The 23,537-nt window shown below is 38.6% G+C and overlaps 1 protein-coding gene across 1 annotated transcript in view; it reads right to left on the bottom strand.

Moving 5' to 3' along the window:
* The window catches only part of LOC107552829 (protein MMS22-like), a 27,914-nt gene extending 21,393 nt beyond the window's left edge, over window positions 1-6,521 (bottom strand). The window contains 15 exon segments of the mRNA XM_016234818.1: window positions 97-606; window positions 2,565-2,800; window positions 3,505-3,624; window positions 3,779-3,841; window positions 3,934-4,055; window positions 4,058-4,097; window positions 4,166-4,279; window positions 4,365-4,495; window positions 4,588-4,681; window positions 5,130-5,307; window positions 5,380-5,467; window positions 5,564-5,616; window positions 5,709-5,834; window positions 5,916-6,113; window positions 6,464-6,521. Coding sequence (XP_016090304.1) covers window positions 97-606; window positions 2,565-2,800; window positions 3,505-3,624; window positions 3,779-3,841; window positions 3,934-4,055; window positions 4,058-4,097; window positions 4,166-4,279; window positions 4,365-4,495; window positions 4,588-4,681; window positions 5,130-5,307; window positions 5,380-5,467; window positions 5,564-5,616; window positions 5,709-5,834; window positions 5,916-6,091 — 2,051 coding nt within the window. The 5' untranslated portion in view covers window positions 6,092-6,113; window positions 6,464-6,521.
* Window positions 6,522-23,537: the final 17,016 nt, after the last annotated feature.

The following is a 23,537-nucleotide window of genomic DNA, read 5'->3' as shown; positions in this document are numbered from 1 at the left end:
ATGTTCTTGTTGGCGTGGGGGGGGGGGGGGGGAATTGTGTGTTTGAGAAACCAACACATCTTAACATCTAAAAGTAAAGCATGTGTGTACTCTTACCGTAATTGCGCCAGCACCGTCTGCAGGAAGCCCAAAGCAGAGCTGAGCTCGGACTGGTGGCAGGCAGGCAGCAGCAGTTCAAAGCCCTTGTTCAGAAGCCTCTCCTCTGACAGCGTAAGATTAGGACTCGTCTCAAACACCTCACTCACCCCCTCCAGGTACGAGCTAAGTGGCGCCCAGAGAGTTAGCTTGCGTGAAGGCTCGGTGGTCTTCAGGTAGAACTCGCGGGCCGCTTGGCTGAAGTAGGCGGCCAACTGCTCCGCCAATGCGCCAGCATCCAGTCCCTTCTCCGAATACAGCAGCACAAGAGCCAGCTGGCCCCTCCACTGCAGCGCGCGCAGGGCCGGGGGCGTAGAGTCAGCGGGCAGCATAGCGAGTAAGTCGCACGCTCTGCTGGCCACGTCCTCCAGCTCTGCACACTGCGCCAGGACCAGGAAAAGCAGCAGGAAGTGCAGCAGGCCCGTGTCAGAGAGCTCCGTCATCCGCCTCTGGTGGAACTTTGAGTAGAGTCTGTGGACACACACGAGACAGACATGGTCATAATGGGGAATAAACACTGTTGATACAATTTTCTAAACAAACAATCAATCAATATTTTAATCTATTTGATTATGTACTTATTTCCTACAGTTCAATTACTGAACAAACAGATCATCTAAAGCAGTGTTTCTCAACTGGGGTACGTGTACCCCTTGTGGTCCATCACGTAATTGCAGATTGATATCCGTTGAATCATTACAAAAATGTTTAAGATATTTTTTTTTATTATTATAAACTGATGTTATTTTATTGTATATTGACACTAATATAATTATCAAAACCAGTAAATTGTAGGTTAAAGTTCAAGTTACTGAAGGTGTTTTATATTTGCTGCTGTTTTTAAACATTCAAAAATGAATTCCACCACTATTTTAGCCGATCACACTGCCTCTCATCTCATCTATTAATTTGTTTACATTTTCTTCACAAGATTTGCAACATGCTGGAACAAACTTTTCAATACAATACAATACAATTCAAATTTATAAACATTTACTGGAAAACGATGGTATATGATGCAAAACATTGCTGATTGTTTTGGATTTATGGATGTAGACTTTCAACAAATCTAACTGGCAACAACGAGAAAACCAAACATTTAAAGTTGGAATGAAATTAAAGTAGATCTTTTCCTCTATATTGTGATGTACATCTAAGTGAAAGTCGATTGTAAGAAAGGGGCAGGGTTTAAACAGACTAAATTATTAGAGAAGTCTGGTATACATCTCACTGTAGTGAAATATGTATTGCGATGAGTAGTTGGCAATCAATGTCTACAATACACAACATTTTCCTCATTCACTCCAATGATATTTCCACCACACAAATGCTGCCATACCCTTAAAAATCATTGGGGTCCATCAGGATCAAACATTTCAACCTAAGTACTCAACTCATCGCTAACCTCTTCCAGATGTTCAGTCTTCCTGCAAAGCTATGCCTGTGAGCAGCACGTCCAAGTTTGCCTGTGTGTGTGTGTGTGTGTGTGAGAGAGAGTGTTGTTTGATCCTCCAGGCACCATGGTGAAATGCCTTTAAAAGACCATGTTAAATGTCAGAAACACTCAGGCACACAGTGGTAGCTGCACTGTCGTGTGCGGCTCAATTTGCTGCAGCACAGAAGGAGAAATCAATATTGACCCCCTCCGCTCCCCCCTTCTTTCTACTGTTGACTGTTTGGTCCAAACAGAACCCTGCAGGTTCCATAAACACACTGCACTACAAGCAGGCCTTTGAGCATCCGTTTAATGTTTGGACAAAAACACATCATGCAAAGCTGCGGGGAGTTGGGCCACGTCGCCGCTACAGATAGAAGCGATGCACAAAAGTGTGGTACAAGCTTTTAGAGCCTGACCCGAGATAGAGAACGAGCCAAAGACGAACGGAAGGCTGTCGAGATATTGTTTGCATTTTTTGCCTGTCTGTGTGGTTGTTTGTTTGTTCATCATGGACAGCTTTTTTTTTGCGCCTGCCATGAGCAGATGCTGCTCATTCCCAGAGTATGAGCTTGAACGCGCTCCCTGCCGATCTCATTAATGCACCGTGCGCCGTGCCTCCCACTGAGCACGCTCCAAACCCGAGTGCCATCAGCACAGCCCACACCTCCCTGTGTGGCACGTGCGTTTGTGTGTAGGGGAGGAGGAGGTGGTCCTTGAGCCGGCCAAGTCAGTCCCCGCCACAGCATTGCTGGAAGCCCGAACGCCTGTGCTAAGGTGAATTAACCGCTATGTTCGTTAGCTAATTAGCCTTCGCGCTTGCTGCACGGCTGAGCACAGTCCAGACAGAAAAATTCATTATCCAGATTCTGTCCGTTTCAGCCTCTCACTGAAGCTCCACCAAGCAAACCGGATTGGAGACAGATCTGAAATCAGCAAGTAGGGGTGACGAGATCTAAACTTTGAGTGTGCGAGTCCCAAAACGTATTCTCACCTGCCCTTGATTTGTCTCCAGGGGGCACCGCCAGCATGTTCCTGGCACAGGTGAAGGGCCAGAATACGCAGGAAGATATGGAAGGAGTTGGTTGAGCGGTAGAGCTGTGTGTGAGAGTTGGAGCCGACAGATGCAGGGCTACAGCAGCTCTTAGCCTGCTGCAACAGACAGAGGGGAGTCCTGCTGATACGGCCCAGCCCTGACACACCTAACCAGGGCACGGTGAAAGAGCTGTTCTGCATACATATGAAAGAAGAAGAGAGAGTTCAGAATTAGATGTAGTACTGAAGGGTGTCTTTCACACTGATAAAGTTTAAGTATCGTCTAATCGAAGCATAAGTGAAGTCTACATAAAATGTTTTCAATATATTGAATATACTCTTCAAGTCCATTATTTTGAAACCCTGCAAAAAAAATCTGATTCAGCATGGATCTAGTCGTTATTAAAACAACTACAGCTGGTATTGTAGCTTTCATTTTACATTTTTCAAATTAATAAATTATATTATCAGCACAAGAGTTTGAGTGAATTTAAATGATTAAAATATTAATAATATAATATTAGTATTAAATTAAAATGTGAATGTGATCTTGCAGTAATGAGCTGATATTTGGACACCACAAGTTAATATAAATGTAACGTAGTATAATTAATTTATTAAAATGATCAAAACTAATTACTTTGAACTTATAAAACTTATTTAGATTTAAATGGGGGAAAAACGTGGACTTCTGGGTTCTGCGGTATGTCATGTCTCCAGTTACAGAAATAATATTTAAATGGCTATGTGATCTTGCAATAATGAGCTGATATGGACACCCCAAGTTATAATTGATATAATAATTTATTTAAATTCTTAAAACATTATTGTTTCCAAATTTAAATGGGGAAAAACTCATCATGGCTCCAATAACTTAAATAATTGCATTACTGACTTACTAAATTTTTGCTGTAATACTCCCAGAGCATTGTGACAGCACTGACATTTTGGCCCCACATCAAGCTGATGCTGAGGCAGCAGTGGACAACCATTCGTATCTGCTCTTCCTGTGCAGCTTTCTGAAAATTAATAATAATACTAATTACTTTCAGAATACATAATGTGCACAGTGTAAAAAGGTATCTAATGCTATTCATAAACAGACAAGACAAACAGGCATATTAGCCAAATAAACACATAATACACAGGAATATGCAATATTATTTTAATCACCTTTGGATCACAGCTAAACTTTAGCAGCCCCATCACAAAGCTCCAATTATCCTCAAGTTGTTTCTGAAACAGGAACAAACTTACCAATGTAATGTTCATTATTAAAATTAATAACATCTCATCATGTGATACTACAGTAGTTTGTGTTGATCTACCTCCTGTTGAGCAGTGCCGTTCTGGTTGTGCATCCCAATCTGGGCCAGGTGTGTGAGCAGCCACCAGGTGAAGCCCTCAGTGTCTTTACAGTGCATGGGGAGCCCTGGGTCAGGGTCTCCTTAAGGACAGTCTGCAGCAGGGCATTTACATAACTCCAAAAAGACTGGGTTGAAAATAAAAATCAGAATCATACGAAACAACCATCTATGTGGAGATTGTGTATGTGCTAACCTGAGTATGTATTGTTTTGCTCCTGTGCTCCAGTAAATGCATGAGTAGAATCCATAATTCCTTTATGCAGAGGCAGTGATAGTGATGGCTGTTCAGAGTCTCTGTTGGTCTCACCTAGAGAGAGAGAGAGAATGAAAGATTGTTCTACCTTCTAACCTTTACACCACAATGTTGTTATGTTTGTTAAAAACACACACACCTTATTATATTTGTTCATGGCCAGGCCAATGAGATCACAGAGCAGGTTGTTGACCTGGTCTTCAAACAGACTGATGTTTGTGAGCGTCTCGCTTGTCAAATTCACGAACTGGTGCGTGTAAACTACCTGACCTTTCAAAATCACAAGGACCCAACACTCATTAGTATGACAGTCCCAGATTCAGGACCACACATGCCATCTAGAGACAGCTATTGCAACATACCCATCATCCTTTGCTCCAACAGGTGCAGGATCTCCAGAACAGACCAGTGGATGTCCAGGTGCAGATGCAATAATTGCCAAGATGGAGGAAAGAGCTGTAAAGGGGGTGACACTGTTAGTTTCTTTTATATTATAGTTCAACCAAAAATGAAAATTCTGTCTTCATTTACTCACTCTCAAGCTGTTCCAAACCTGTATGAGTTTCTTTCTTCTGTTTAATGTAAAAATATATTTTGAAAAAGGTACAACAAACTGTTGTTGGTCCCCATTGACTACTATGAAAGTCAGGGGGGGACCAGAAACTGTTTGGTCACCCACCTTCTTCAAAATGCGTTCTATTGTATTTATAAAAAGAAACAAATTCATACAGGTTTGGAACAACAAGAGGATGAGTAAATGATGACAGAATTTTCATTTTTGGGTGAACTATCCTGTTAAGCAATTTACTGTAGTACATACATAACCAGATATTGAGGAATATCATCAAAAGGCTAGAAGATATCATTTAACTTATGACAATGGCACATAGGTGTTCTGCGGTACCTTTCCCTGATGCTGAATTGTAAGAGCACTCTGGACGTTGGCTGGCAGATTTTTGATTCGTCCAATAAGCAGCGTGATACTGAAGAGCTCCTCCACCAAGACTGAGGGTAGTTGAGCCTCTGCGTCTTTAAAGGGATGAACAGGACCTTCATCTAGGGATTGTGAGGGCTCCAAAAACCTGGAGAGCAAAACACAATGTGAAACCTATTTCTGATTTTACTTCACTACTACCAAGCCACACAATCTGTACCTGAAAATTAAGACCTTGATATAGCTGAGGAACAGCACACACTGCTGTGTCAGTTCTTCTGCCTCATAATGAAGACTGCTCGCTTGACCTGAAAGCGTCAAAATATAGTTATTCATATTTCAGCTGCAAAAATACTGTTAGACTGCAACAACTCTTTCTAAAATGACTGTCTCCAGATGCTTACCAAAATCATGCGAGCTGGACTGCACCAGCGTCTCCATTTTTAACACCTTTTGTCTGAAAGGAAAGACAGATTGTCAAATTAGCAGACTTCCTGTTTCAGCAGACAACATGGCAATCGTCCAAAGCCAACACACCTGCACTCCTACCTGAACAAGCCAAACAGAAGTTTGGTAGATTCTACCAGCGCTGTTTCTGTCACCCATGGAAAGTCAAAAATATCAACCGTGTCTCCCTCAAAATCCGCAGGAGCTGGATTGAGCTTTAACAGCAAACTAAACATGGAGGAAAGAGGATATACGCTTAACAGACAGGTTGACGCAGAGTATCATCATTATAACACCAGGAGTTAGTACCTCTTCAGGGCTCCTCTGCTGATGTAGCCATTTGATGACAGTCGACCTGTCTCTTCTCTACCTGGTTCATAAGCACAGGTGAAGCAGAGAGGACGGCTGGGAGCAGATTCCCCATAATGATCCAGAGCAGATGGGGATACAAGTGGGGTGAGGGACTGCGAGAACTCGCCCTCCATGTCAACAGGATGGAATAGACAACTGGGAAGAGTTTTGAAAGAGAAAATAATTAAACTCTATACAATATAAACCCCTTTAACCACCAATTAATGTTTTTTAAACAATCATTTAATAAAAATTGTACACATGGGGGGGGAAAAAACAATGACTTGGCCAGGCTGTAAGGCAACCGTAAATCAGGAAAGACCAGCAAATATCTTAGGCTGGTTTACGCTATTTTCGGCAGTGAACACTTCTCTTCCAGACCTACAGCGCTAAATTGTGAGCTATCGACCTGGAAATTGTATCAGCAGAAAGAGAAACCTATCATTTTTAACAGGTACAACAATTTCAGTCATTTAAGAGGTAACAACTTCTATAATAACACTTACTTCAACACTGTTGACAACTGCTGCGTCTATGAATGACTCTCTTCCCGGTGTATCAATGCGCTCCCGCGCTACAGTCACAGCAACACAGTCGCTCATCCAAGCCGCTCTTTGATTGGTCAGAAGTTCTCGGGGGCGTGGTCAGGAACTGTAATAATATTACCGCATTGCAAACAATGATTGAAAAAATCGAAAAGTCACTATGTGTTCTTGTCATTGTTAGTAAAGAAACGTATTTAAGAACGCGCAATAGATAAAACGAAAATATATTGGCATTACATGCAAGAAATGTGTTATTGCCGTTTAAATCACAGCTTCAGACTGGCAGAAAAGAAATAAGAGAAGCGATTTTGAATCGTGATACATTAATAGGCTACGTCTTAAGTCCCTTGGTCTGCACCACATTACTCCGGTCTAATTATTAACTAGTGCATCGCGTTAAGTAAAATTGAACCCAGGGTTATCCTGATTTCCATATGCAGATGTATCTCCGCTGGCAGCAGCTTTGGCCATCACCATGCATACATTTAAAAGCATATTTTTCATTCCGCATCTGAAAGCAGATATCTCGATTTGATAATATTTGATTCGACGCTCAGGTCTTATCGGCTAGATTTATATGTGGATGTAACTGCATGTTAAAACATAGATCGTTCGACTTTCGTTTTTTAGCTGTCACATCAAAAAGACGAACTGATGTCGTTTTGTAGCCTCTTTGTTTTATCCAAATTATGGTTGCGTCTTGCAGTACGTGGATCTGTACAGCTCAGCGCGCGCACGGACAGAAGGTAAGAAAGACAATTAAAGTCATGTTGACACTAACCATTGTTTTCGCTGTCCGAAAGGGAGGAGAGATCGCACTAAAACGCTCTCCACCCTCTCTGGATGTGATTTTGTGATGTCTAACAAGAACAGGGCACTGAAAATGGATGCCACTTGCAAAATTTTAACATTTTAAATACTTGCGTGCATGCAGAGGCACATTTCATTTTTTTTGTGCAAAATATAAACTGGTTGTGTCCAAAATCCTAGCAAGTCCCCTACCAAGGAAGCATTGAAAATGCTCTCCAAATTTTCAGACAGTCGAAATGTTCAAGTGAGTCCCATTTTGTAGCCATTTTTAGTGATTAGGTTATCCTAGAGGCTGCCATCGTCTGTCTCAATCTATTAGCTCTGAATAATGTACGTCCTTAATTTGTGAATGAAATGATGTTCCTGTGTAATCAGAGCACAAGGACGTGTCAGGCAATATGCTGATTAGTGTGCATGAACTCACTGCAGTTGTAATGATGAGATGAGCTATTATTGTCTATATGTTGCAATATATTTGGAGCATACAGATGTAACTATAGCCTATTTCGCCTTATTATCAACAGGTACGACCCTTGTGCAAACAAGGAATAGTCTAAGGGCAAATATAAAGTAAAAATGCAAATAGTCTTGAAAAGCATGCCTACTTGAAGGGCATCCTATGGCTATTTAAAACAATTAATTTATGTTAAACTAGTTATTTGACCTTTTTAAATGCAGTTTCATTAAGTGGAAGAAACTATTCTACTTTCGTTAACTATTAAAAGGCCAGTGACATAAAAATACCTAAATCATTTATAATTTATATTTTCTGTTGCAATAGGACTTCTTTATCAAATATTGCTTTTATTTTCAGTTTTACAATTTGTACCTACTAAATGAAAAACACATTTAATAACATTTACCTCAAGGTCAGGGAAAATCTCACTATGCTGCCATACTTTTAGTTAAAGATGACGAGTTGATGCCAGATTTTTCATACCGAGTCACTTAACCTGAGTAGTTGCAGGGACCCCCCCCCTTTCAATACATATTTTTTCTCACAAATTGGACCCACTTGCTTGTTGCCCCATGTCTGTTTCCCCCAGGATACAAAGAAAAACCAATAGGGGTTAAGTATAAAACAAGTACTCAACAGAATAAATCCCTGACTCTAATAGGTCTATAAAAAAGCGTACTTTAAAAGTGACATACAGTTAAATCTCCACAATGAGTTTAAGTAATGACTCATATTTTACTCCTTATTGGGTTCCTTCCAAAAAAAGATTCCACCATTGTACTTCAAAATGTTCCCGTCTCTTTTATCTGAAGGTGCCCCCCATGGCTTCGTCTTGATGAATTAAACTGCTGAAATTCCCTCTCCCTCAGCCTTTTCAGCACAGTGCTTTAAAGAAATATGAAGCTATCAGTCGTCCTAAGTGATATGAGGGGGAAAAAATAAGTAGTTTTGTCCAGGTGCTTTATCAGAGTCCCTGTAGGCCTTGAGACCCTTGTGCTGAATGTTCGCTCTGTGGAATGGATCATCTGTATGGCAGACCCCTGTCCCCCTTCTTCCTCACTTCCACAGGCCAAGCAGCTTAGTGGGAATTTGTCCCGGCTTTACAGAAAGATTGACTGGGCGATTTTGAGGAGCAGGGAATCTCCATCCATATTGAAGTGCATGCAGAAATACTTATATAATACATTATTTTGAATGTGCTTTTTCATATCACGTCCATTCTCACCCAAACCATACATCTGAAACTTCCAAAATCAGTCCATAAATGATGCCTTTTAACATTAATTTCTTTGTGCTAATGTTTATGGAAAATAGACCTAAATATTCCTCTTACTTCATTTAAATTTTTTGTCTGTGCTTTCTGAACTCTGTGCAAAGAATATAGTGGAACCCTGCAGATGGTGAGTGAAGGTAAAGTTAGATAAATGCATCGTTTGCATGCCAAGAGCAACTAGCGATAGCACTGTGCCTTATTGCCGAAGACATTTGCATAGAAACTGTAGATAGAGTGTGTAGGAAGAGGTTGTGTGGGTGGTTGTTATTCGTTTCTGTCAGAGAACTGTGACCTAAGGTGATGGACTTCAGGATGTTTCTGCTGTGGCAGACAGGTAGTGTTTGTATGAAAGAAACTTAACATATCTTTCCAGGAAAAACTTTCATATCGGTTTACAATGGGGAGTGTGAGATACTATATGTGTAAAATTGACTGTTTAGTGATATCAGTTATGATATCATGGCTAAATATGTCTTTTGGATATAATCAGCATTAAAGTTGTAGTGGTCAAACCCTGAACCTTTTTTTTTTTTTTTTTTGAATTTTAAGTCATTTATTAATCTGTACATTGAAATTGTTCTGAGATATTTTCATTTAAAAGCACTGAAATTGAAAGTATTGAAAGCACAGTTTTACTTCAGAAATGAAAAAAAGAAAGCTTACATTGAACTTGGTTGTTGTATGGTATTGTATCTAACTGCATCACAAAATGGATTTAAAAATTCTAAAAAGTAATTATATTTTCCTTATTCTGAAAGTGAATTTGAAGCCTGTCCTTAATAGATTAGATTATTATTTATTAGCTATTTAAATATTTGTTCATGTTCATTGGTTTCTCAGTATTTATTTAATATTATATTTTTGCTAATACTTCTACAAATATTTACTGTTTGATACTTCCACACCATCATGTTCCCCACCTTTGCTTAGCCTTTGCATTCTGCGTTACCAGCAAATATCACTCTTTCATCTCTTTACTTTGCTGAAACATCCTTTCAATTCAGAATGTTATTCTTGGTCCTTTGTTCTTCTGTTTACAGTGCTTTACATGAAATATGCATGAAACACAAATGGACTCTCCAGTTCATAAGCATTTAAATAAGTGAATATGCCCAGTGCAGATATTCATGTGGACACACAAACTCTCACTTTTCAGATCATGGTTCTGGTTTTCTTACCTGTTAACTAAAGAGCGTTTTCAAGAGCAGAATGGTGAAACCATAGGCTAAAACAATTCAGACACTGAACTGTCTCAGCATATCAATTGCTTCTTTTGATTGCTGTGTTTTCCCCTTATCACTGTGGTTTATTGAACATGTTCATTGATGCTGTATTTATTTTCTTACTCCTGATCATTTTCTTTTTCCTCTCTTTATTTTTTGTATATTTCATATTTTAATTTAATTTAATTATTTTTTTTAAAGTAAAGGAGAGTTTACAGACTCTCAGGACATTTTTCATAATAATCAAATAGGTCTTGTTATATTTTATTTGTTAATCCAAATGGTTGTTCATTAATTAATTCCCTTACAAGGCTTAAAAATGAAGATTTTAGAAATATTGATAAAACTAATGGGATATATACTTCAGGTCAAAACAAGTGTTCACTGTTTCTATCATATTTCTGTGATAGAGATTAATATGATTTCTATCATATTTCTGTGATTCTTACACTCTGGTGTAAAGATGTAGGTATTCAAATTCTTTCATCATGCCTGCCCAGTTGGCCCACATTAGGGATAAATGTATTTTCCAACCATTTAGCATAGATCTGTTAAAGTGTCATATTAACATTGAGCTTAAGCAGGATACATTCTTGAAATTATGTTTTTTTGTTTGGACTCAGCGGTGATGCCCCCTTCAGCCAATCAATGCATTTCAACAAGTCATCAGTCCTTTTGAACTGTTGAAAGGCTTCACTAAATGTATGTATTTAAGAAAGAGTGCTCGCGGAGTCGCAGCTCTTAATTGATACCATTGTGAATGGCAGGGCATGGATTGGAGATGCCCGCTGTGCTGCTGCGGCTGCCCACACACTGCTGCAGTTCCACAGTTTGGCCGCCGGAGGGCAGCGCGAGCCCGGAACCCAGTAGCAGTGGAGGGAGGGAAGGGAAAGAAGGCGGTCGAGAGATCACTGGCCGTGCAACACTGACTACAGTTCATCTCACGGGTTAGCGCATATTTTAAACAACCTTTATTACCCTAACCCAGACCTCCGTTTTTTCCCCTCCCGTTTCTAAATCCGTTTACTGAGGGTCTTTTATAAGCAGAAATGTGAAAAGTGCTGACTGCTATTCCCATTTTGAGGATATCTGACTTCATCAAATTACAGTTGGGTTTTTGAATATTTCATATTTGATCAAAAGCCCTTTACAAGCGGAGCACACACACAGGCCCACATGGGTTATGATAAATTTTTAAAACTCCAATCATTATGCACACATTGACCCACAATGCCCACTTTAATTCAGGTATTTATTAAGAAACCTTTGCACCTTTTTCACTTGTATTATTTCAAAGGTGCCTAAAGCCTTTAATGAAAGCCTAGGCATATAGTGTGTGGCATTAGCCTTCTGTGCTATATGTTTTGTGCTTGCACATAAACTGACTCATGCGCTCTTGTTGCTATCGAACTGCACAACATTGCCGTTCCCCTTTTAACCCCCCCATCTAAAACACTTTAAAATGGCCAGCCTCAGACGGAGGCCAATATTGGCCTTGGCTGTACCTTGAATAATGAATAATTCATCTGTTTGACCTTTAGCTGAAGTTTATTGGAGGGTGAAGGCGTCCTGCTGGCCTGCCTGCTGCCTGGCCCAGCTTGAGCACTGTTTCCCTTTTCAGTCATGTCCCCTTCGATATCCTCGTCTTCCCTCGCTGTCGCCAAGTGAGGTGTGAGGACACAAAATGTCTTGACCATCAAAGTTCCTCGCCGTGTCTTGGTCTTATGTTTTGACTTGTTTTGAAGGTCAGGTATGTTACGTCCACCTATATTAAACATAAACTCTGACCCACCGTGAGCTACTCTGTATCATGGGATCATCCTCCTGTTGTATGTCTACCTTGTGAAACATATTGTAGGTAAACATACATCCAGTGTGCAGAATGACAGTGAGTGATTGCTCTGATTGGTTGTGCGTTTGTAGAACTATGTTCATTTTCAATGAATCCTCGATCCCAGCATCCCATAGGTCCCATGAGCTGTTTCGCAAAAAATGGCTGACTGGACTGTTTAACTTTTACCTGTCGCCTTAGGCTGGTGCTACATGTCATTGACATTAAATTCCCTCTGTTAAGTCTGATTTAATTGTGTCACTGGTGATTTTTGTCCTCAAGTGGCCAAATATGTCAAGTTCTGCTCGTTCCATTTCCCTTAGCTTATGCTTTCATATGGGTTATGTCTGCTCATCATGTTTTGCAATATTAACATGTCCTTCATGGTTAAGACTGTGGGATTGAGTGGTTATCAAATGGGTACTTTGAAAATCTTTATATATTGATAATTTGTTTGAAAACATTTGCATCTGAAAGGTTTTATCCCACAACAATCCTCATGGACACCATCAAGGATAATTTGTTTCCTTCTCAAAGAAATGCTTACTTTTCCCCTATCTTACTTTTATCCAGAATTACCCATCCGTATATTCAAAAAGTTAGAGCTAAAGATTTAAAGATGCAGAAGATTTTGAATATGTTGTAAATGTGGCAGCAACTCTCTGGAATACTTGATTAATTGGTCAATTGCAGAATTTAGCCCTGAGATATTTCAGTATTTGGTGTCTCTCATGACAACGCTTATCTGCACAACTGAAACACACGCTATTTTCATTCCTCTCTGTCACAATGCAGACTAGCTCTATAAAGTGCAATGGTCAGTTCCTGAAGCAAAAATCCAATTCATTTGATTTTTAACGATAACTTATAAACCTCTGATAACAAACTTGCTATGAGGTTGTTAATCAATATGATATTCTGTTGTTGAAGCTGTCAGCCTGCATTATTTCAACTTACTTTTTAATTGATTGCATGCATGTAACAAAGAAATTCCTGATGGAAAAACTACATTGCCCATGATTATGCAAAGCAATCTATACCAATCAAGAGAACCAACAAGCAAATTGTGCCGAAAGAACTCTTTAGTGTCTGTCCTTTTTCATGAAGCAATGTGAATGATGTAACATGATCGGTCTCCCTGCACTCTCAAACTACTCAAATATTTGAAATGCTTCATGGGATTGCTATTTTCTTATTAAAGCTGTTAAGTACACAGTCCTGTACTTTTGTTGTCGTTTCCCACCCGCCCCCAGTTTTCCAATATGTTTTTTATGTCTTTTTTTAGGCTTTTTGGTTTTGGTGCATGACTTGTACTTTAACAAAGATTTTTTTTTTAAAATCATTGTGGGAAAAATACTTCCGGTACCAAGGCCGCTAAAAAAAACTGTGTAGTCACTGTTACACTTTATTCTTTCGTACAAAAGCAGTTGCCACCATCTTACATATTATCGATTTCGATGTCAGCCCATCTTGTTTGAGATCCACGTAAAAAGGAAAAATTGTGGCTTTCTTTGACATATGCTTCATTACATATGCCACAAAATCTGCTCACATTCATATGGGATTGACCAGCTGTGCCACAGGAAGAGAGATCATTTCTTGTCGTAATAAAGGGATTTAGAAAGCGTCCATAGCATATATCGCCTCAGAGCCGCCACCCCTCTGTGAAGCAAATCTTCACCCCATCTTGCTAACATCCTCTCACCATGTAGTCGACCATAGCACTTTGCACTTAATAACTCCCTCACACCTTTCAATGACGTCTTGTGCATTTGAAGGTCATTACAATGTTTGTTCTCACTTGGAACAGTTGTGGGCTGTAGATGCTGTCAAAGTCAGGTTGCTTTTATTTTATGTGATTTATAATGTTCTTTGTGACATTGTCACTATTTCCAGCCTCTTCAGTCCCATCATAAAAGGTCACTGATGAATCTCTTCATCTGCAAGGGCGATATTAAAATCTCCGAACGTAGTGGCTTACATGCTGGCTAAATGAAAACCCCACTGAAATCTGCTGACACAAGGCTTAAATTAACAGGTGTAGACAGAGTTTGTTTATATGAAGATTTTCAATGTAGGCTGAGACTTGTATCATCAATGACGTCTTGTGCATTTGAAGGTCATTACAATGTTTGTTCTCACTTGGAACAGTTGTGGGCTGTAGATGCTGTCAAAGTCAGGTTGCTTTTATTTTATGTGATTTATAATGTTCTTTGTGACATTGTCACTATTTCCAGCCTCTTCAGTCCCATCATAAAAGGTCACTGATGAATCTCTTCATCTGCAAGGGCGATATTAAAATCTCCGAACGTAGTGGCTTACATGCTGGCTAAATGAAAACCCCACTGAAATCTGCTGACACAAGGCTTAAATAAACAGGTGTAGACAGAGTTTGTTTATATGAAGATTTTCAATGTAGGCTGAGACTTGTATCATAGACCTGTGTGTACCGTAATGCAATACGTGTGTAATTGTTGGTGCGTGTTAGGAGTCAGTAGTCATCCTACAGTGTGGTAATGAGTGTCCAGGCACATGTCAGGAAGTGTTCCAGAGGCTGTTTGTGCATTGTTGGGTTGAAATGGGATCTGTGTGTTGTGTTAGAAGTGTGGGCACGAGCACGCAGACGCACGTCAGGCAGATAATGGTAGCTATTATGGGTTTGAGGTTTCATTTGAAGTGCCAGGAAAATATCTGACACCTTTGCAGCGCAGATGTACACATTCATGCTTGTGCACACTGCGACCTCTGGTGAACGTGAGAGCTGGTGGTTTTTGAGCCCTCCATACAATGGGCTAGTAAAGTGCTATAAGAGGTCAGTGTTTGTGTGTGTGTGTGTTTTGTGAATCTTTGCATTTGGTTCAAAGTAAAAAGAGTATTTCAGTTAAATCGACAATGTTGTTGTCAAAAAAGCAACACTGATGGAAAATTCTAACAATTATTTCAAGAAGTGAAAATTACGTTTATATTCATCCACTTATAATGGATGTCTAAGTGTGTATTTTATCACCACTGCAAAGCATTCCACAAGACTTCGGTATTAAACATAACACATGACTAGTGTGAAAATCACATACCAACCTTGCCTCTTTTTACTATTTAAATATGAAAAAAAAAGAAATCTATGCGAGTTAACAAAATGTGAAAACATTGTCCTTTACATTGTCCTTTTCCCAAAGTCTTCCACTGTAAGTGCATCACAGCAAATGTGATTTGTGTTTGTTTTGGAAATTATTATCAAGAGCATGTCAACAGATGCTGTTGATTGGACTTTTATTGAAACCGCTATGTTGGATAAAAGATGTTAAAAGTATCCAAAGTTTGTTAAAGTTGTAGAAACTTGGTGGCGTGTCTGATTAAAACACTGAAAGAAACACCAGTCCTTTGCTCTTTTTTTATTCCATTGAATTGAAGAAGCTTAAGTCATCAGTAATTCACATGACAAAGTAAACGATTTCCACCCACACCTCACCAATGCAAAAGGAAGGAAGTGAGGTCTATTTATAAACCTTAATCAGGGGAATATGGTTAATGTAGTGTACCATATATCAAAATGTAGTTTACTAAGAATTGTGGGAGATGTAGTACAAAGAAAAATTAAAAGAAAAAACAAACAAACAAATAAAATCAAATTTACAACATGCTATTTTCTGTTTAGTTCATTTTGAAACTGATAAACCTGTCTTTTGAGTATAGTGAGGGCTGAAAGTGTGTGTGTGTGTGTGTGTGTGTGTTTGTGTGTACACAGTGGGACAGAGGTCTTTCCTTTCCACCCAGTGGTGAAGGGTCTGACTGAAATCCTGTCACACCTCTGATATGTAACAGTGTTTCCGGATTAGCATACAATTAACATATCATTACCATGCCATTTCCTCAGCATTGTTTGGGTTAGTGTGTATGGACAAGTTATTACCTAATCAAGAGGTTCCAAACGCCTGTCTTTTACTTTTCTTAATCACTAAACACCCCATTATATATAGTTTTCTTTGTGGCTTTTATTCCAAGTCACTCACTTTGAATCTAAAAGATGACAAAATTAATTTCTATATCCATTTAAAATCTTTCTCATACAGGGCAACAGGCCAAATATTGACTTCTGGTTAGCTTAAAACTTAAAAGTTATTAAAAAATAATAATTTAACAATACTGTTAAATATAATCTTTAGCAAATCTCCAAATTAGTATACATTTTTCATACTGTACATTATAATTTTGTGATGCCTAAATTCACTTGTATTTACTCTCATTCAAAACAATATTTTTTATAGTGTTTGACTCTTGTTTTATATTAGTGTATTAGTATGTTTTCTTCCCAATTCTTTCCAGATTTTGTGTGGTTTTGACAGATTGTGACAAAATGTATGTGTTTATTTATTTATTTTTTAACTGACCTGGACTTTTATTGAAACCGCTATGTTGGATAAAAGATGTTAAAAGTATCCAAAGTTTGTTAAAGTTGTAGAAACTTGGTGGCGTGTCTGATTAAAACACTGAAAGAAACACCAGTCCTTTGCTCTTTTTTTATTCCATTGAATTGAAGAAGCTTAAGTCATCAGTAATTCACATGACAAAGTAAACGATTTCCACCCACACCTCACCAATGCAAAAGGAAGGAAGTGAGGTCTATTTATAAACCTTAATCAGGGGAATATGGTTAATGTAGTGTACCATATATCAAAATGTAGTTTACTAAGAATTGTGGGAGATGTAGTACAAAGAAAAATTAAAAGAAAAAACAAACAAACAAATAAAATCAAATTTACAACATGCTATTTTCTGTTTAGTTCATTTTGAAACTGATAAACCTGTCTTTTGAGTATAGTGAGGGCTGAAAGTGTGTGTGTGTGTGTGTGTGTGTGTTTGTGTGTACACAGTGGGACAGAGGTCTTTCCTTTCCACCCAGTGGTGAAGGGTCTGACTGAAATCCTGTCACACCTCTGATATGTAACAGTGTTTCCGGATTAGCATACAATTAACATATCATTACCATGCCATTTCCTCAGCATTGTTTGGGTTAGTGTGTATGGACAAGTTATTACCTAATCAAGAGGTTCCAAACGCCTGTCTTTTACTTTTCTTAATCACTAAACACCCCATTATATATAGTTTTCTTTGTGGCTTTTATTCCAAGTCACTCACTTTGAATCTAAAAGATGACAAAATTAATTTCTATATCCATTTAAAATCTTTCTCATACAGGGCAACAGGCCAAATATTGACTTCTGGTTAGCTTAAAACTTAAAAGTTATTAAAAAATAATAATTTAACAATACTGTTAAATATAATCTTTAGCAAATCTCCAAATTAGTATACATTTTTCATACTGTACATTATAATTTTGTGATGCCTAAATTCACTTGTATTTACTCTCATTCAAAACAATATTTTTTATAGTGTTTGACTCTTGTTTTATATTAGTGTATTAGTATGTTTTCTTCCCAATTCTTTCCAGATTTTGTGTGGTTTTGACAGATTGTGACAAAATGTATGTGTTTATTTATTTATTTTTTAACTGACCTTATATAAAGGGCTTGTCAAAAAGACAGCTTCCTTTTTCTTTTCTTTTTTTGGAAATGCATTAATACATGCATGAGAACCACACTTGTTACACTTGTTGTTGTTTTTTCTTTTAGTTTTTTCCCCCTTTTTGTTTATATAAGAAAAAATGTAATTAAAAGAACCAACAGTGACATGAAGACACTGTTACATCCTCTACCATGTGCCGTTCATGCGAGTGTAATTTGCGTCCTCTGTGTTTTCATAGTTTATTGGGGTAGTTTTTCTTCAGTCGCCAGTTGAGATATGATCTGCCAATCCGTGTTTCGATTCTCACATCTGTTTTGGCTATTTCTGTTCACCAGTTTCCCCATTTATCTTGGATGCGCCTGTCCTCTTTATCTGATATTTTCCTTCTTTATTTTTATTTATTTTTTCTAGGAACATTACAATCAGTTGTATCCAACATGTGTGAACACCCCACCGTCAGCCTTTTTAGATTCACAAAATATCCCATCAAATGCAGGCCAAATGTTGTGAATGTTCTGGTGGATGTCAGATACTGTAAGTATATAGTACATTTGGAGTGAAAGATGGGGAGTGTGTGCACGTATATGTGTGTGTAATCATGTGGACACATGGCAATGCTCTAATGGTAGTGAGGGAGTTTGTGTTCTATTACAGAGAGCTGTGAGATAGATACGACTGTGCCATTTACTGTGCAGTGGAGATGGAGACAGGTTTAGGCCAGGGCAGAAAGGAGGGAGGGAACGCCGTTACACACATACACGCACAACATGGTGTTGAGCTTCTCTCTCTTTAGCTCTGTCTGTTATTCTCTGTATTACGCCCTGTTTTATTTCTCCCCTCAATGTACTTGCTGTTTCTTCCTGTTGTGTTCTTCCGGAGAAGGATTGAGATGAAAAAGTGCTGAAGGCAACGCTCCGACTGAGGCTACGGAGAGACAGAAACATGTCTACATCTCTGTAGGCAGGAGAGATAGAGATAGATTTATAGACAGAGAGAGAATGAACAAATGTGAGAGTGAATGAGAGAGAGAGAGAAAGGGGAGAGAGCTGATGCTGTATGCTCTCTGCAGGTTGAGATGATGTATGACTGGAAAGGCCACTGTAACAGTGTTTCCGGATTAGCATACAATTAACATATCATTACCATGCCATTTCCTCAGCATTGTTTGGGTTAGTGTGTATGGACAAGTTATTACCTAATCAAGAGGTTCCAAACGCCTGTCTTTTACTTTTCTTAATCACTAAACACCCCATTATATATAGTTTTCTTTGTGGCTTTTATTCCAAGTCACTCACTTTGAATCTAAAAGATGACAAAATTAATTTCTATATCCATTTAAAATCTTTCTCATACAGGGCAACAGGCCAAATATTGACTTCTGGTTAGCTTAAAACTTAAAAGTTATTAAAAAATAATAATTTAACAATACTGTTAAATATAATCTTTAGCAAATCTCCAAATTAGTATACATTTTTCATACTGTACATTATAATTTTGTGATGCCTAAATTCACTTGTATTTACTCTCATTCAAAACAATATTTTTTATAGTGTTTGACTCTTGTTTTATATTAGTGTATTAGTATGTTTTCTTCCCAATTCTTTCCAGATTTTGTGTGGTTTTGACAGATTGTGACAAAATGTATGTGTTTATTTATTTATTTTTTAACTGACCTTATATAAAGGGCTTGTCAAACAGACAGCTTCCTTTTTCTTTTCTTTTTTTGGAAATGCATTAATACATGCATGAGAACCACACTTGTTACACTTGTTGTTGTTTTTTCTTTTAGTTTTTTTCCCCTTTTTGTTTATATAAGAAAAAATGTAATTAAAAGAACCAACAGTGACATGAAGACACTGTTACATCCTCTACCATGTGCCGTTCATGTGAGTGTAATTTGCGTCCTCTGTGTTTTCATAGTTTATTGGGGTAGTTTTTCTTCAGTCGCCAGTTGAGATATGATCTGCCAATCCGTGTTTCGATTCTCACATCTGTTTTAGCTATTTCTGTTCACCAGTTTCCCCATTTATCTTGGATGCGCCTGTCCTCTTTATCTGATATTTTCCTTCTTTATTTTTATTTATTTTTTCTAGGAACATTACAATCAGTTGTATCCAACATGTGTGAACACCCCACCGTCAGCCTTTTTAGATTCACAAAATATCCCATCAAATGCAGGCCAAATGTTGTGAATGTTCTGGTGGATGTCAGATACTGTAAGTATATAGTACATTTGGAGTGAAAGATGGGGAGTGTGTGCACGTATATGTGTGTGTAATCATGTGGACACATGGCAATGCTCTAATGGTAGTGAGGGAGTTTGTGTTCTATTACAGAGAGCTGTGAGATAGATACGACTGTGCCATTTACTGTGCAGTGGAGATGGAGACAGGTTTAGGCCAGGGCAGAAAGGAGGGAGGGAACGCCGTTACACACATACACGCACAACATGGTGTTGAGCTTCTCTCTCTTTAGCTCTGTCTGTTATTCTCTGTATTTCGCCCTGTTTTATTTCTCCCCTCAATGTACTTGCTGTTTCTTCCTGTTGTGTTCTTCCGGAGAAGGATTGAGATGAAAAAGTGCTGAAGGCAACGCTCCGACTGAGGCTACGGAGAGACAGAAACATGTCTACATCTCTGTAGGCAGGAGAGATAGAGATAGATTTATAGACAGAGAGAGAATGAACAAATGTGAGAGTGAATGAGAGAGAGAGAGAGAGAAAAGGGAGAGAGCTGATGCTGTATGCTCTCTGCAGGTTGAGATGATGTATGACTGGAAAGGCCACATGTTGGCCGTGTGATGGATTAAAGCACTTTGTAGGAAAATTACAGAGAGCGCCTCGCCACCCCCAAGTCCCGTCTTTAATAAAACCACACACACACACACACCTATGCAGAATGAAAGAAAGTGTGTAGCCTAGATAAACACATCTGGACTCAGGTAATGCATGTTAATTTACATAAATTTACAGTCATTTGTTCAGCATTTAATTCAATACACCTGATCGGAGAAATGACAAACAACAACGCTACTCTACACTGCTCAAAACTCGCGTTTGAATCGTCGGTGGCAAATCCTTTAAAAATGAAAACGCACTGATAGTCTGTGAGTCAGAACAGCCGGCATTGTAGTCTACTCTTCCAGGATCAGGAAACAGTCCTCCATAAAATGTGCTGCACACATCTGAATATTTGGGTTGAACTGTTCTGGAACAGTGTTGTAAATACAATTTAACCACTGATTTCTAGTCGTGTCCTCTTTTGGAAGGCCAAACAAAGTAGTTTTGCTTTCACAACGAAACACACAGCGTCACACACTGCGGGCTAGAGTGAGCGGCGGGCTAGAGTGAGGAACGGCCGGCGGGTTTGCGGCAACCACATGTGACGACCCCGGGCTGGACTCCGCTTCGTCCACGGTGAAAGCCAATCGTGCGGCGTTATGAAAATCTTCCCACATCGTAACGTAGATATGTGGGGGCATGTTAGAATGAGCCATTTTAGGTAGGCGTGGTTGACTCTTAACTTTTATAAAGAATATCTCTTTGGATTTGAGACTTTAGTCTTTGCAACTTTACATTTCTTCTTTATGCACCAAGAGCTTGTAACACTTCAAAGAGAAAGAAAAAATTTCAATCGCATCAAATGACCCCTTTAAGTATTTAGTACTTTTATTCAACACGAATGCATTTAATCAATCAAACGTGACCGTAAAGACATAATGTTACAAAAGATTTAAAATAAAGACTGGTCTTTTGAGCTTTCTTTTCATCAAAGAATCATGAAAAAATATATCATGGTTTCCAAATATTAAGCAGCACAACCTCTTTCAACATTGATAATAATAATAATATTTCTTGAGCACCAAGTCAGCATATTAAAATAATTTCTGAAGGATCATGTGACATTGAAGATTGGAGTAATGAATAGGAATAAATGACATTTTAAAATATATTAAAATAAAAAAAGTTTTATTTTAAATTGTAATGATGTTTCTCATATGGTATTAAGTGTATAATTTAAGAAATAAGATCTTCTCATATTTCATTAAGGTTTTGATTGGAATTGTGGGATAATGGTAGTGGAATAACAAGTGTAGCAAGCGAGACTTGGAATATAGTGCACAAGTCGTCATACTCGCATCTCCATGAATGAAACGGAAAATTGTACAGGCTGATAGTGAAGGTGAGTAAATTATTAAAATTAACCATTAAAACATTAACCGGTAACCCACATAGCCTATGTGACACCATCAAAAAAGTAGTTTTGGGGCAGAGTGATTTATATTTTGATAATAATAAATGGGGTCCATTTTGATTTTGTGTCTACTGTATGGTTTGAGATGTTGGCTGATGCGAGAGCTCTAGAAATTTAATTGGTCAGGGTTAGAACCCAATAGCAAAGTTCTCCTTTCAGTTCACCTCCTGCTAAAGAGGCATATGAATATTCAATGAAAGAGTGAGAGGAGAAGAACAGCAATGGAGAGAAAGAGCAAAAGGGCTTTATTATTAGCCTTCCCCTTTGCCCTCAGCAGAGCTGTACAATTCATCATCCTCATCTCTCACTATTTATCTGCCACAAAAACGATAGATCTCAGTTAGGTTGAAACAATTAAACAAATTAAATAATCAAACAAATTCACACAAAAATGTTAATAAACACCCTGTTGCCTGATATATATAACTGAATCAAACCATATTATGAGCAGTAGTGTTTAACTAAATAGTATTCACCCACTTTATATTAAATTACTTTAAAGGAATAGTTCACCCAAAAAATTTTGGATTTTTTTTTTAATTTCCTCATTCTCAGGCCATCCAAGATGAGTTTGTTTCTTCACCAAAACAGATTTTGAGAAATTTAGCAAATTTTGAGAAATTTAGCATTAAGTCACTTGCTCATCTGCAGTGAATGGGTACTGTCAGAAAGTAATCCACATGACTCCAATCCATCAGTTATGGTCTTATGCAACGAAAATCTCTGTTTGTAGTAAACAAATCAATAAAAAATGTCATCTCATCTGAATCAGGAGCAATATGCACTGATAAATCACCATTTACAAGCGAAAACCGTTTTAAATAAGTTGGTGGATTTTGATGTGAGAGGACAACAGGGAGGAAATTCACTGGAGGAAATCATATTATGGATTATGGACATGTAGACCAGAAGCAACAGTTTAAGGTTCAAGTTACTTGATGGATTTGTTTATTACAAACATGTAACCGATTTGTGATTACTCTGACATTTTGCTGAAAATTGTAGTTTGCGGAGTAGCGGCGCTGTTCAAGCGTTTTAAGACGCGCAAGCATGGGAAGCGGGCTGGTGAGCTCTTCAAGCTAAGACAGCGCGGCTTTAGAACGGCGCTACCTAGAATCCATCTGGCGAATCTCCGCTCTCTACCCAACAAAACGGACAAACTACTTCTGCTGTCCCGAATAAATAAGAACTTTTCAAACTCTGCTGCTCTGTGTTTCACAGAAACCTGGCTGAATGAAGCCATTCCGGACAGCGCGTTACATCTGCTGGGCTTCCAGCTGTTCAGAGCGGATCACGAAGCAGAATCAACAGGGAAATCGCGTGGCAGTGGGACATGATTTTACATCAACAAAAGGTGGTGTACAGATTTAACAGCGTTGAAGAAGGTGTGCTGTCCCGATCTAGTGTTTACATTCCTCCGCGATTATGCGTGAACGCAGTATTACAACAGCTGGCTGATCAGATCACAGACATAGAGCAACAATTCCCGGGCTCTGTTATAATCATTCTTGGTGACTTTAATAAAGCAAATCTTTCCCGTGAACTGCCAACATACAGACAGCACGTTACATTTCCTGATTACACCACAATAAAGGATGCATATCACAGCTTTGGGGCTCTCTGATCACTGTTTGGTTCATCTTATACCGACCTACAGGCAGAAAC

This window comes from Sinocyclocheilus grahami, unplaced genomic scaffold (assembly GCF_001515645.1).
Source record: "Sinocyclocheilus grahami isolate Dianchi unplaced genomic scaffold, SAMN03320097.WGS_v1.1 scaffold459.1, whole genome shotgun sequence".
NCBI lineage: Eukaryota > Metazoa > Chordata > Actinopteri > Cypriniformes > Cyprinidae > Sinocyclocheilus > Sinocyclocheilus grahami.
The sequence above is the reverse complement of the archived record's forward strand: the minus strand, read 5'-3'. Positions and strand labels throughout refer to the sequence as shown.